General features: G+C 33.8%; 1 protein-coding gene across 1 annotated transcript; it reads right to left on the reverse strand.

Moving 5' to 3' along the window:
* Window positions 1-680: 680 nt before the first annotated feature.
* Window positions 681-8,466, reverse strand: LOAG_07711 (hypothetical protein). Its single transcript, XM_020447520.1, has 17 exons — window positions 8,388-8,466; window positions 8,007-8,111; window positions 7,543-7,664; window positions 7,248-7,345; window positions 6,786-6,906; window positions 6,555-6,665; window positions 6,244-6,382; window positions 5,820-5,992; window positions 5,464-5,617; window positions 5,207-5,277; window positions 4,968-5,073; window positions 4,661-4,748; window positions 4,421-4,510; window positions 3,891-4,051; window positions 2,450-3,229; window positions 1,111-1,195; window positions 681-993 (listed from the first exon to the last, which is right to left on the reverse strand). The coding sequence occupies exons 1-16, from the start codon at window positions 8,457-8,459 to the stop codon at window positions 1,112-1,114; spliced, it is 2,475 nt and encodes an 824-aa protein (XP_020302259.1). The 5' UTR covers window positions 8,460-8,466; the 3' UTR covers window positions 681-993; window position 1,111.
* Window positions 8,467-13,993: the final 5,527 nt, after the last annotated feature.

Here is a 13,993-nt window from a genome sequence, read left to right on the forward strand (position 1 = left end):
ACATTAACTCCTTTTGGATTTTTCCATATATATATATATATGATTGGGGAGATTTTGTGAGCTCCATCGGAGTTATCATGGAGATATGGCTAACTTTTGGCATTGTCCATTGTGTAGGTACAATATCTTTACATTATGCAGTCTTTGTGTTAGCTTATATCGTCTCCATCGCTTTAATTTTACTTGCAAGATTTAGCAACCCTGTATGTTGGATATTGTGGCAATTTTATTTAAATATATCTTTAATTTCGGTAATCTGACACAGACTGAGCCATCCCAGTGAATCGAGATTCTTGGAAATTTGAATTACATTCGGCTCTACGATTCTCAAATTCAAAAATGTCATCTGAATGGATCGATAAAAAGAATTTCTCAAACTTCTGATAACAAGTTTTATACATGATATGGATGCGATAAATTAAAAATACATTAATAAGGAGGCGAAACAGATGGATATAGCAACAAAACAAAAGTAAACAAGCTTCAGTCAGAAAAAATCTCCATTTATTTTCATTAAATCATTTACATTTCATTTCAATATCTCTTCAACAGTTATAGAGTTGCTGTAGAATGTTACATTTTTCTGTACCATTCATAGCTTTACAACCATACAACTCACACTTATCTTCATATGATTTTATAAGGCCCTCTTTAGTCTGTAAAATAAATAAAACATCAATATTAATCTTAAATGGAATACTCCAATCTTTGTGGCATGGATTCTTCGCTCTTTGAAAACCCAACTTTCTGGATGACCAATGTAAGTTGAAAATTAGAGTCGATCAATCAATCAATCAAGCAATTAATCAGTCAGTACAGTTTTTTCTAGCAGTATCATTAAAATACAAGGATATGATAACTTCTATTAGGAAGGCATCTGGAACTAGTATGGATTTCATCTTGTTGAAGAAAACGGTTCATAAATCAGTGATCATTCGGCTATTTGTTGATGCCATAACGGTTTCTGTTGTCGATACTTCAGAAGGTTTTACCCTTAAGAAAAAATTTGAGAAAATATTTCAAGCAAGTAACTAAGGAAAGCAACTAAAAGCTGAGACTTCAAAGTATAAACTGAATTATGGGAAGAAAAATTATTGCCAAAAAAATGACCTCACATTTGGCCTGAAGGTTGTATATAAGGATGTGAACGACGTATACTGCTAGCCATTACCGGTATTCGACTCTGAGATATCTTCTGCAAAATAGCACTAAATATTACAAAGGAAAAATATCTGAAGCAAAACCTGAATTTGATATGAATCGACAGTCGGCTTCATAAACAATAAAGTATGTTCTGCTGAAAATAGAAGACCAGAGAAGGGTGGCATTTTTGACTATCCTATTCATAATTCCGGTCCTCGAATAGTACACTAATAAAAAAGATTTCTAATTCAAACAGTTTTAATAGTGAAAAATCGAAATCTCTGTAAGAATTGCAGATGAGATGTGATATGGGACCAGCAGAAACGTTGTGTAAATGTCAATCGTTTCAATAATGTCCAAAACAAATCGAATAATTGTAAGTTTCATTGTGAATGCTTTCCGCTGCCATTATAATAGGCCAAAATAACTGCTCAATACTTCGTTTTCCCTCAAGCCTTGTCATGTGCTGAAGAACCTTACAGCATGTTAAGAGATGGAGGAACTGAACCAACGGAGTAAATTTTTTTTTCTCTCTTCTTTTGCAATTATCCTCAAGAACTGGAAGGGAAATGAATGAAAAATATCAATAAGAAAATTTAAAATTTACAGGAGAGGAAGTAAGTTTCATTCTTTTTACAAAAATGCAGAACACATTGGCAATAAAATTAACCAGTGTGACATTATTTTAATGATAACGGTAAAGAAATATGGAACACAGTAATCCAGGAGAAATGACAGTACCCAAGTACCAATATGACAAGGAATGAATCATGTGAAAAGGTACCTTACGTGAGTTAAGTATTGAAAAAGCATCATCAAGATTCTTAATGGTCTACAAGGAAAGGAGAGTGAAACTTGAAGTGATCAAGATACTACTCTCCGGACCGCATATTGAATGGGAATGGGGGAAGCAAACAAAATACAGGAGGTAAACTATATTTTCAGGAAAACTTCCACAATTACAGAGAAACGAAAATAGCAATGATTCATGGGATGGTAATAGAGATAGCCTCAAGGACGATAAAGGTAACTTTTCGGAACTTCTCTCCGAAGAAAACTTTCGCCCGAGGAAAAAGCTTCTTCCGAAGAGTTTTTCTATGAACCAGTCTACCAAAGCTTGGATGCAATAGCATTGGAATATAACATTTGTATCACATCCCACAACTACTTCACACATGATATTTAATATAACGTAAATCTTATGAAATTGAGCTGAATGGAATAACTCAGAAAAAAAAAGTCAACTCAGATATCTGAAGGAGCACAGCAACATAAAGCTTAAAAGATTGCAATAAACCAGGTATACCTCATCGCAAGAAGAAATTCTAGATCTATGCGTTTCAGAAGCTGCCATTGAGCTGCCACCAGCATGACCACTTCTCACCGGTAGTCGAGACCGATGTGTTTTGTCACCAACTTCTCCAATAGGTTCAGTGTTCCCTGTCGAGGTTTGCATTGTTGATGCAAAAGGAACGTATGGTTTTTTCACTGCGATTGTGTTAGGGCATTTTACTGTGCGCAAATGCGGTATACGTGACTGTGACTCCGATAGGCGGTTAGCAGAAACTGTATCACTTTTGTCAAATCTGATATCGTACTCAGTTTGCCCAAACAGTTTGCGATCATTTATCGTAAAAGTGCTAGTCCTAACTACGCCAGAGGATGAAGATGCGGAAGACATGGTAGGAGCAGGAATAGTCGAAACCTTGTCTTGACCATTTGTTACGGATGAGTGTTGAATTGAAGAACGACCGCTGGTTATAGCAGGATGAGCATGTCCATTGATTGCGGTAGAATTTTGGAAATCTTCCTCCTCCGGTAAAACCATGAAAGTTTGGTTCAAAGGTATCTTGGTCAGAGAAGAAACCGGTGAACGGACAAGCGACCCGGCACATATTTTGTTGGGTGAAGTTCTACAAGTTGGTACTGGAGTAGTAGGACTGGATACTGACGATCCGGAAAGTTTCATTCCAGGAATATTTGCAGAGAAATTCCTTGGGATGAGCGACTGTCGAATATTTGGTGAAGCAGTAGAAACAGGCGGAAAATGTTCTAGTAGTGGCGTGCCATTATTATTGATTACAAGCTGAAATTTTCATTCCCAAAAAAAAAATTTTTTTTGGGTTGACCAAGATTAGCAAGGAATTTTCCTTTTCAAATCTTAAATTTCATGTTCGAGAACATACTAACAACAGATTACTGCAATATTTTGGTGCAGATACTTAAAGAATTTTTAGAGAATGGTGTACTAAACCTGAAAAATTTGAGGTTTAAAAAAGATCCCAGTTAGACTAAAACAGAAGCACCATACGAATTTCAAATGTCATCAGGATGCACAGATATCCTTGTCATTATCGATAAAATATTTGCTTATCAGCTAAGTTATTTTCTTCCTTAGGCAAAAAACATTCAGTTTTTAATTGTTATTTCAACATTTTGCCAAGGATATGCTATGTAAATTTTAACTTCTGAACAATATATGAAGTTTGATTTTAACTTTCGAATAGTATAAAATAGTGGAACGTGAAGTCCCGTGCAAATTCCATGGAAAAAAGAAAGCAATTGAAGTTAAAATAACTTTTAGAAAATATTAACGGTTAATTGGGAAAAGCGAAGTCTTTCAAAACATTCAAAGGTTTTTTATTCATCTGAAGATATTAACAAATTCTTTTCTTTTTGTCATCGAAGACGATAATAACTTTGATATTTAAAGTAAATTTCTGGGACATGAAATAAATAAAACGTACGCAGTGTGTGATTGACGTGTCCTGCAATGAGATATGTGGTGACGCAGGACAATTTGTTTGACAGTCGTTGTTACTGATAGCGATTCTTGTAACATGACTAGTCGGAGGTCGGATTGCGGTTGTTATTGATGTCAAAGATTCCGACCATCGAAGTGCAGGTTCTGAAATGACTAACGAATCGTTTCTTTATTTTTGTTGAAGCAGATTACTCTGAAATTAGATCGAGATATCAAGGGGATCACCTTTCTGTACAGTGTAAGGAGTAACGGTAACAGCTGGCAGTGTAAATATAAGGTGTAAGACAGTAAATTTAAGATATAAATGTAAATGTAAGACGGTAAAAAAAATTGAATTCATGTCGTTCCTGTTTACTAACCCCAAAAAAATATTGAAGGAAAAGAAAATTTTTTTCCTGATCCGAAAAACTTTTTGACGTGGAAGACTAAGTGGGTAATATTGAATTTGAATATAAGTTTATCAGAATTTAACACAAATCCCATCACGTTAAATTATGACTAAGAAGAGCTTACCATGAGCCATGTTCAAGGTAGTATTAACAACTTCCGATTTCTTTATACCATCCATGAATTGTAATGGAGTGGATCTGGAATGTGTAGGATCTGAAATTAAAAAAGAGAAACGGTTTGAAAAATCATCATATTTACTACAATTAATGACCTATTTGTGCAAGAATTACCAGTGTTTTTGAATCATAAAGAAATGCGATAGAGGACATGTATTCTGTCATTACTTTTTTGAGCATAATTTACCTTTTCTTGAACTGTACTGCTTTTTTGAAACAGATGGTGACTTATCGAGCTCCCTGATATCGTTAATTTGTTCATCACATGTTACGTTCTGCATTGTGAATACCGAAGATTGCGCAAAATGCAATATATCAGATAAAATATGGATTCAATCTTTACTCCGTTTTGTCAAACAAACCTTCATTTACCGAAAGGTTTTCTGGCAAACAAACAAGATGGTTTCTTGTTTTTGTCCGAGAGATTAAATTTTGTAATACTTAGATTGCAGAATTTTTGTACGAAAACCGATTTTTCGCTGAGAAAAGCAAACCTTGTCAAATGAAGTTTCGATTCCGGACGAATTTGCATAACCGTTAATCGCGGTTCTATAGTCACTACTTGCTATACCATTACTGTCCAATGTACGCTTATCACTGCTACAATCCGAAAATGCATTGGTGGCTTAATGGACTATGAAAGTCCGATGCAAATAAGTTAAATATAAAATCGATAAGGAAGACGAAGTTTCGAGTACTGCCAAATTCCTAATGAATCCTGAGAAAAACTGACTTTGCAGCAGGACACGATCCTTCAGGAGGAGGAATAAGATCAGCTACTGGTAACCCTGCAGAGGCACCAACCTAAATAAAGTTTTCAAATGCAAAGACAAAGTGCATTAGTGATTCAGATTAAAAATGTTTTGATCTTAGTGCTTTGTAAAATTGTCCAAGGAAGTTCAAGTAATGTTTTTGGTGCGTGGAAATGAGAATGAACCAAGTAGGGATTTTTAGAGCCGCTGATTATACATCTTTGTAATTACTACTAACCTGTTTTTTGAAATCATTTCGCAGTTGTATTCTTTTGTTTACCAGGCTCTGCCTTGGACCGTATCGTTGCGACGGCCGTCTCTCAAATGTGGCTGATTGCCGACGAGAAAGCCGCCCACCATCTTTGTGTACATTTTCATACTCCGTTCGCCCTCTTTTTAAAATTTTATTTTATGAAAATTCTAATGGAAGATATATTTTGATCACGACGCAGTCAAAAATTAGAAAGATCGAATCGTGACACTGAATTATTGGATTTCATTGCCGTCACTCGGTGCAATTGCACTTGCCCACCCTGTGAAGGTTATATTCAGTTACGATAATACAAGTGAAATGACGAGGTGAAAAAGCGTTACCTATACCGGAATGTGCTACCCAATCGAAATAGTTGTGATGCTTTAGCGACTCGCGGCTTATGATATTTGAGCCGAAAGAATGTGTGATGTTCGATGGCGCATTTCCATAAATGTTTGCAAGCTTTATGAGATGACAGATTGAATACAAATGTATGCAGTTGCACTTGTCCACCCTGTCATATCAATAATAAAAATAGACGGAAACTTTTGAAATATCGACTAAGCAAAAGGAATATGAACATGACCAAACTAAGTACAAGTCAAAGCTTGAACATGGCTTAACCCAATTAAGTTTAGGAAGGTCACTAAAGTAATGATTTCCTTCTACCTTCATTATCTCTCCTCTGTATAGTTTTTTTCTAACTCAGACACCAGAAAATGAGATTAAAAATTGAAAATGTGGTTAAAGATGAAATAAACATACAGCCTGATCAGCATCCTCTTCCACGACAAGAGTGATTTTCCGATTCTTAAAATCAAGTTTCTGGATCTTTTCCCACAAAAATAAACCAATCTTTTGAGCACCATCAAATACCAGCATACCAGTCGGTGTTAAACCCAAACTGTAATATCTTTTTTTGTCGCTCTTTTATTTAATCACTAATTTATTCGATCTTCTTACCCATTCGAAATATTAGCATGGACAGACTGCGTTACCGTAGATGAGACTTAAGTGTCTACAGGGAGATGTAATGAAATATTTTGCTAATAATAAAAGTGAAAAAAGAGATAAACCTGTATAAGTTGCCATCCTTTCCTTCAACAGTATGCATATCAACACCATACAGCTCTATCCATTTCGCTTTATTCAAATAATTTATTTCGGCTGTGGCTGGTGACTGCCCTCTAAAATACATTCGATGACAGAAATTCGTCACCACTTTTTATTGAAAATAAACAAGCTTCTCTGTCTTTGCAACAAATTATTATATCATTTTATGCTCATGAAAGTCTAAAGAATAATACCGGCAATTGATGAATTTTTCCAAAACCGCAATCTCCATTTCTTCATCCTGTTCGGGATGAAATCGAAATTCCGAAATTAGAGCCGGTGTGTGTTCCGCAGAGTTATAATCCCCGAGCTCCGCTGTAAAACGAAAGTATGCAACAAAAGTATGTAAAACGAAAATATTTTTGTGGATTTGTTTGCTTTAAATTGAATTGAAGACTAGTGTCCCATCAACCTTCTGACTGATAAGTTCCACAGTACTTCTTTATGCTTCATTATATATAAAGTGAGATCTTTTTGAGTAGATTTTATCCTTATTAGAAGGAAGATAATATTAGCTCCGAAATGTTTTAATTTGAAGAAAAACTGACAAAACATGCTTTCCTTACATTCTTAAAAGATGGAGTAATTTTGGTTATTTCAATCAAATTAATTTCGAAAATTCAGAAAAATTAATTATAAATGGATGAAATACATACACTGTAGAGCAAAGGCGGCAAGTTCAATAGCTGTGTCTTTGGGACATTCCAATTTTCCTGTCTGGATATCCTGTTTCAGCTGCAGGAAGAACTGATATCTTTAAAAGTAAAGATTTCAGAAATATTTGAGAATCAATACATGGTCCATTCCACTTTCTGATTAGTATATCATTCTAATTTCTCTATCTTTAATTAATGAAAAGCAAGCATATAACATTCATTTTTTCTAACAATATCAGATTTTCAATTTCTCAACTTAAAAAACTTAATTAAATGGAAACTTTGAAAGTCCTACCTCGTTAATTCTTCGCGCAAATTATTCGGTTCAGATGAATAGAATTTTACCCGAAATCGAAATGTGTAGGGCGGGCCGATTGGTACTTGCTTATTTATTCGCTTTATCGGATCCAACCAATGCTCAAATTAATATTTTTAAGGTAACGGAATGAAGATTCACCTCAAAAATAATAACTGAGGATTATAAGCTTCCTTGGTGACAACTTCATAGTTTTTTGCCACACCCAACCGGCAAAGATCCTTCCGGTTACTTGTCACCACGAAACAGCTACTTCCACTCTTTGAATTTCCTTGGTAGCAAACCGTAATAAAGTTCAGCATATAAGCCAAAACTCAAAGCTATCATCAGAGAAACGGAAGAAAAATCTAACCATAATGAAATTCCTCCCAAAGATAACAGATTGACCTGGACTAGACAGACTGAATTCAGTTGGACTAAATTTAAAGGATAGTTGCAAATACCTGCACATGATAGTGGTCCATGAACTGTAAACCAAAATAATCTCGCTCTTCTAAGTCTAGTGTATAAAAAACTTGATCGTATAATTCTCGACCGGCAGCATTTTTCTAAAAATAGGAAATTTGTTATTGAGTAATGAAGCTCAAATAAAAAGGAAAATGTTTCAACAATGTGATCAAAATAAAAGATGAGATCAACTTCAAGATGGCTAACTGCGCATCACTTTTCTTTCTTTTTTTTTGGTCAAAGAAACGAAAGAGCTTTAGAAATAAAATGAGCAAGAAAAATCCTGTTGAAAGCAAAGAATAATTTTTCTTTCTAAATTTCGATATCAAAAGATAAACAAGTCTTGCCATCATCTTTTAAGGGACTCAAAAACGTACCTGAATCACGACATTCATATCTGTACCATCGAGCAATAACACTTTACACTGACATTGCTTTCGAGAATCCATTTCTGGCTGATCAAATCCCTAAATTAATAAGAGAACTTGAGAATCATTCAAAAATCAGAAGTGATCCGTAAAGAAATGGAAATGATGAAAAGCAATGGTCATATTAGGTTTTCCTAAAATACACCGATAGAAGTTGCAATCGGAATAAACCAAAGATATCAGAAGTAAAGAAGCGCCATGTAATATTTGTGTCATCCGATGAAAAAAAAAAACGCAAACATTATTTTTATGGAAGATTCACCCAATTCGCCACTTCATTAATTGCTTTTTTCATACACAAAAAGAATGGGAATTGTGATTTATTTCTGATTTCTAAAAGCGCCTTCGCATAACCAACAACTTAGTAAGTGCGGCTTCTTTAGTATATTACTCCTTAATTGAGTTAATTAAAAATCTAAATATCCCTCAATCGGAGCTCCAAAATCTGTTTTATAAATCCCCTTTTTTTTCTCGTCTGCAAAATTTTTTCCATGGAAATTGAATCTACAGCAATTGATTCCAGGATTACCAGAAAGTTGTACATGTCAGATGCGATCACACACTGTGCACCGGATTCTAACTGTCAAACACTAAATGTAATTCAAATACTAATTAAATTAAACCATCAATCTATTTCACCAAAAATAAGGTAAGAAGTGAGAAGTATAAAACTACTATTAATCACTTACTACAAATGACAATGACATGGATAAGGAGCACAATACATAATTAGCCAAATAGCACAAGATCCATTCATTACTAGCACCATTTGCAAATTGATATCGGTGACATGGAGAAACATTGAAAGTATTACAATAATTTGTTGGGACAGACTGGTTAATGCACATAATACAACCAACAATGGTAGAATGGAATCAATACACACCGCACATGTAAATGTGTTACATGATGCTAGAGTCAGTCACAACATTTGCGCCCTTTAAAGGAATCAAGTTCTTCTTAATACTTAACAATATTTGCATACTTTAAAAGGACCAAACTTTATCTCGATGATAATATTCTCCGAAAAATTCTTCTTCATAATCACATCCCATTTTTATACCAAACCGTATATGGCAACATCCTGTTTCCGAAATATAACAATATTTCCGATTTTGCCAAAAATCACAATTGATAATCATTACGGATAGCAATAAATGACACCCAAAAATCACAACCAGAAAAAGTCCATATAATTGGAGTTTTAGATATTTTTTGATATTTAAATAGCAAAGATGAGTTGACAGTAGCAATGACAGAAAGCAGGCGCAAAATACTTATTTCATTTTGATTTGATGTTGCTATTATTTAATCAGTAAGCAGCAGTATAGATTTTTGTTTTCATTCTTTCAAGTAAGAATTTTACAAAAACCGAAGAAGAAAAGGAAAAATTATGAATTTCCCTCTCACCTCTCCCTTCGCCTCAAAAAAAAGTCTAAATCTAACTGACAAAATGGCTTTTAATTTTGACAGCTTTACTGGATGCTTGTCCAGAAGTACAAAGATGAAAAATTTAGTGAGTAATGGCAGAGGAAAGAAAAGCCGAAATTCAGATGAAATCAAAGTGACATTATCAAAATTGATCATCAGAGATCTGCTACGACATGATGTTTTGTTGACGGATTTTTTTTAATACGCTGCTGTGACTGCAGTGCTAAGTGATGAAGTGTGAAAATTTTTGACCTACTCATCAAACCAAATGACGGTCTGTTCTCATTTCACTTTATGTTTGTTTGGAAGATAAATGCGCAGCTGAATGGAGCTGTCACATCAATTCTGATCAAATTATTTTATATGAAACATTTGTTCACGTTCCTAAAAAGTGTTCAGAAAGTACCGAAAATAGTTCAAGGTGATTTAAACATCCTATTTCTGTAATTAATTTACAAAGCTACTTTTTCATCTTCACGAATAGTAACATATTATTTATGTAACTTGACTTGTGAAAAGAAAAAGGATTCGATTTCAAAAATAATTTTGGAAAGAAATAGAGGAAACAATTGCGCCTGTTAAACTGTTCGTTTCCCTGAAGGCATTGCTGAAAGTGTGAATTTGATGGCCGACTATTGTAAAATTAGAGACAGTGCATGTCATAGAAGATAAAAAGGAAAAGGTAAGCGGATGAATTGGTTCTCACAAATTTCTGAATGATGTTGTAATGCCTTAAAGGAAGAGCTTATCTGCTAAAAACTTTTTTGAAACCATATAATAGAAGTTAACAATGACGAGTCATGCAGACAGTATCCGTGAAAAGATCGCAGTGAGCAATTTCTCGGTAGTTCTTGACCCATAATTTATTTTATGGCTAGTTCTTGACCCATAACTTATTTTATGGCCCATTCTTGGCCGTTCTTTTTCTCCTATAATGATACGTGGAAAAGCTAAATGGTGACATCTAACTAATAACAACGAAGTTAGAACCGACATGGCATGACTTTGGGCTTCTAAACGTTACAGTTTGATTCGGTCGATATACATCTCTGTAAAATTCCAGGTAAAAAGATAATTATTGAGAAAAAATCTTGCAGGAAATTTCACAGTAAAAAAGCACAACCTGCTGATATTCGCTGGTTCCAGCAATGTCTCCATCTGGATGGTAGTGCCTTTTTGAACGCCGAAAACGCTGACTCAACGATCGGAATAGACCTGCCATTCTCGACGTAGGATGAAGTCAGAAGTGGAAGCAAATCTATTGCAAGTCGTATCCTACAAATATACATAAAGCAAAAAAAATAGGAACGAAAAAGGATAATATAAAGAGGATGGATTACTTGGCATTACGGAAAGAAAACAAATGCCTAAATGAAGTGGAAATACTTGAGAACCACCTGTTTTTTCTCTAAAAAGTTCTTCATTTCTACTCAATTCTTGAATGTTTGAATTTGCAAGAAAAATCAACTTTTATTCTAACTTGAAATCATCCGAAAATTTGAAGCTTCAAATTGATGTCCAATGAATTTCGAATCGTAATAGAGAAATGGTCAATCGAAATATGAGACAAATCTACTACTGGTAAATCTAAACTAGTTTCTCACGCAGATTGCCTTTGATGAAATTTCAAGTTTTATTCAGCCAGTCGTAATATTCTGTATCCGAAAAACATTAGTCGATAAGATCAGATTCTAAATTTGGGGGACAGTGAAATATTAGCAGGCGATTTGGCAGTTTTGGTACATATTAAAGCAAAGCTATAAATTAGCTAAAATTTTGAATCGATTAAATTGAAACTCACTTTTTAATTCAGCAATAATTGTAGCTAATACCAGCCTTTGAAATAACAAATAGCAAATGAATAGACACAGCCAGTGCAATAAGGTATGACAGTTAAGTTGACCACAATTTTTACTTGGGTCCGTGACCAATCAGATCTTACAATCTTCAATGCACAAATGCTACGAAAGCAGACGTGTAACCTTTAAAGATCCGGACGAACATTATAGCATTCAGCATCCACAATCGTAAATAAAAATATAACTGGAGTGTTCTAAATTTAAATATGCTACAAAAACGAAGAAGCGATAAATGATGAAATTCAAATTCACTGCATGGTTATAGGAAAGTGAATGAGTTGAATTCTATGAATGTAAAATAAATGAGTATACCAGGGTTAAGCTCATTTGAATTCAATATGCAAACAGTATCCAATCATCACTTACACATTTCAATTGTTGAAGTACCACCCTCAACTCAATCCTCTCACAAAATCATTATTCTTCTCCGTCTCTTTTCATTTGAACTTTTTTCTCACACTCTCATAGAAAATTATTTCCAATCAGAAATAGAACTGAACTTGAATTTACTTGAAAATAAAAGAATAATATTATACTTCGAAAGTAAATTTTGAAACATTTTGAAAACAAATTTGGCGTTTTATCCAAAAATAAAACCATTTTATAGTTGGTAAAATTGCAAGGCGCTCTCTGATGTTACGAAGGGATGGAATTGTTGATTTCATTTCATGACTAATTTTTGAATGCATAAATACAACGGTCTATTTCTTGTGAACAATTTCAATAAACTAATTTATTCGCGCTTACACAAAGTGTTCTCTCTACCAAGATTCCTCGAGAAGTTCATTGGAACAAATCATTAGAAAAAAAAGTGTAAGATTCGAAATTTAGAAATGTGGGATGAAAATTCAGACGGATAAAATTCGGCGCTCGCGAGTTTCTCCATCTACATTTTTGCTTGATAATCGGATATACGATCAGATTCATCAGGTCATGAAATTGAGAAAGCAAAAGAAGCAAGAATCAAAGAATACATCCTAATAAAATATATGTTCGTATTTTCCAAATTTCAAACAGCACAAATAATTTCATTAAGGGGAAATGAGTTCGGCTTATTTGGATAATATTGATATCCCAACAGTAGGAGGAGTTGCTAGAATAACACAATTAGACTGGAAACCTGGAAATAATTGTAAAAAATAGATCAAATCAGTCCTTGCTGTACATATAACACGACAATTGCGCACACAGCACAACATTTCTGGAAAGTAATTGAAGACCAAAAAGACCAATCGATCTACTTCCATGCACTGTGACTAATTCGAAGATCACAGGATGCGCACTTTAACGCTTAGCAGTATAACTTCACATTTTTGCAGCGGCCATAATAAAAGCATGAGATTTAAAGTGAAGCGACAGATTTGAATTCGTAACAGATTAACAAAATTGAAGTTCAAGTCCGAATTCTGGAATAGTATTTCTCAGAGAATGTCTAATTGGAAAGAAATTACCTTTGATACAAAAATGGAAGATGGAAGGAACACTGTGACATTACAAGAAATATGCAATATACAATTATCAATATGATGATCCATTAATTCGTCATTTCTACTGTCTGATAAGAAATCATGCAATCAAAACTGGAAGAACGAGAAAAGACTTCAATATTCAAAGGCAGCAATCATTTAATTAGTGGAGTTGAAATTCAAACTATGAAATATATAATCTTTAATTATTAAGTAGTAAAGAAAGACTCCCTCGATGCAATAAATCGAAACGAAAATTACAGTATAGAGATTTCGGTTCAAAATTATCCAGAATATATTACTTTGAACCAGATAAACATCTGGTTTCTACAACTCCTTTAAATCGCGGAAAGTGATGTGGAATAATGAACCTCAGGTGTACTACTATCACTGCATCCATAAAGTATCTGAATTAAGCCATATGGTACTAAAATTGGCTCCTTTTTATTGAAAATAAATCTTTATTATACAGTTTTGGAAACAGTTTGTCTTGGGGAAATTGAAATTTGTGAAATTCTGACAACAACCAGAAAAACCATGTTTGATAAACTTGGCCATTTATTAATTTTCAAATAGAACCTTGAAAAATCGTAGTGGTAATATGATAACTTTTACTCTGAGAAAAATATGAAAGAGAATGTTAATGAACTCTATCAAAACTACAACAAAAGATATGATATGATACATGTACTGCTATCATAGGTAATTATCAAAATTAAAAGGTAGAAATATATATATATATATATATATATATATATATATATATATATATATATATATATATATATATATATATATA

Source organism: Loa loa (assembly GCF_000183805.2).
Source record: "Loa loa unplaced genomic scaffold supercont3.34, whole genome shotgun sequence".
NCBI classification, from domain to species: Eukaryota; Metazoa; Nematoda; class Chromadorea; order Rhabditida; family Onchocercidae; genus Loa; species Loa loa.

Bases quoted from the DNA above. Each gene is read 5' to 3' on its own strand.
- LOAG_07711 (XM_020447520.1), bottom strand. From the start codon at position 8,459: ATGGATTCTCGAAAGCAATGTCAGTGTAAAGTGTTATTGCTCGATGGT. The intron at 7,346-7,542 runs GTAGGACTTTCA...TTACTTTTAAAG, and splicing joins TTGCGCGAAGAATTAACGAG to ATATCAGTTCTTCCTGCAGC. The intron at 3,230-3,890 runs GTACGTTTTATT...TGAAAATTTCAG, and splicing joins ACACGTCAATCACACACTGC to CTTGTAATCAATAATAATGG.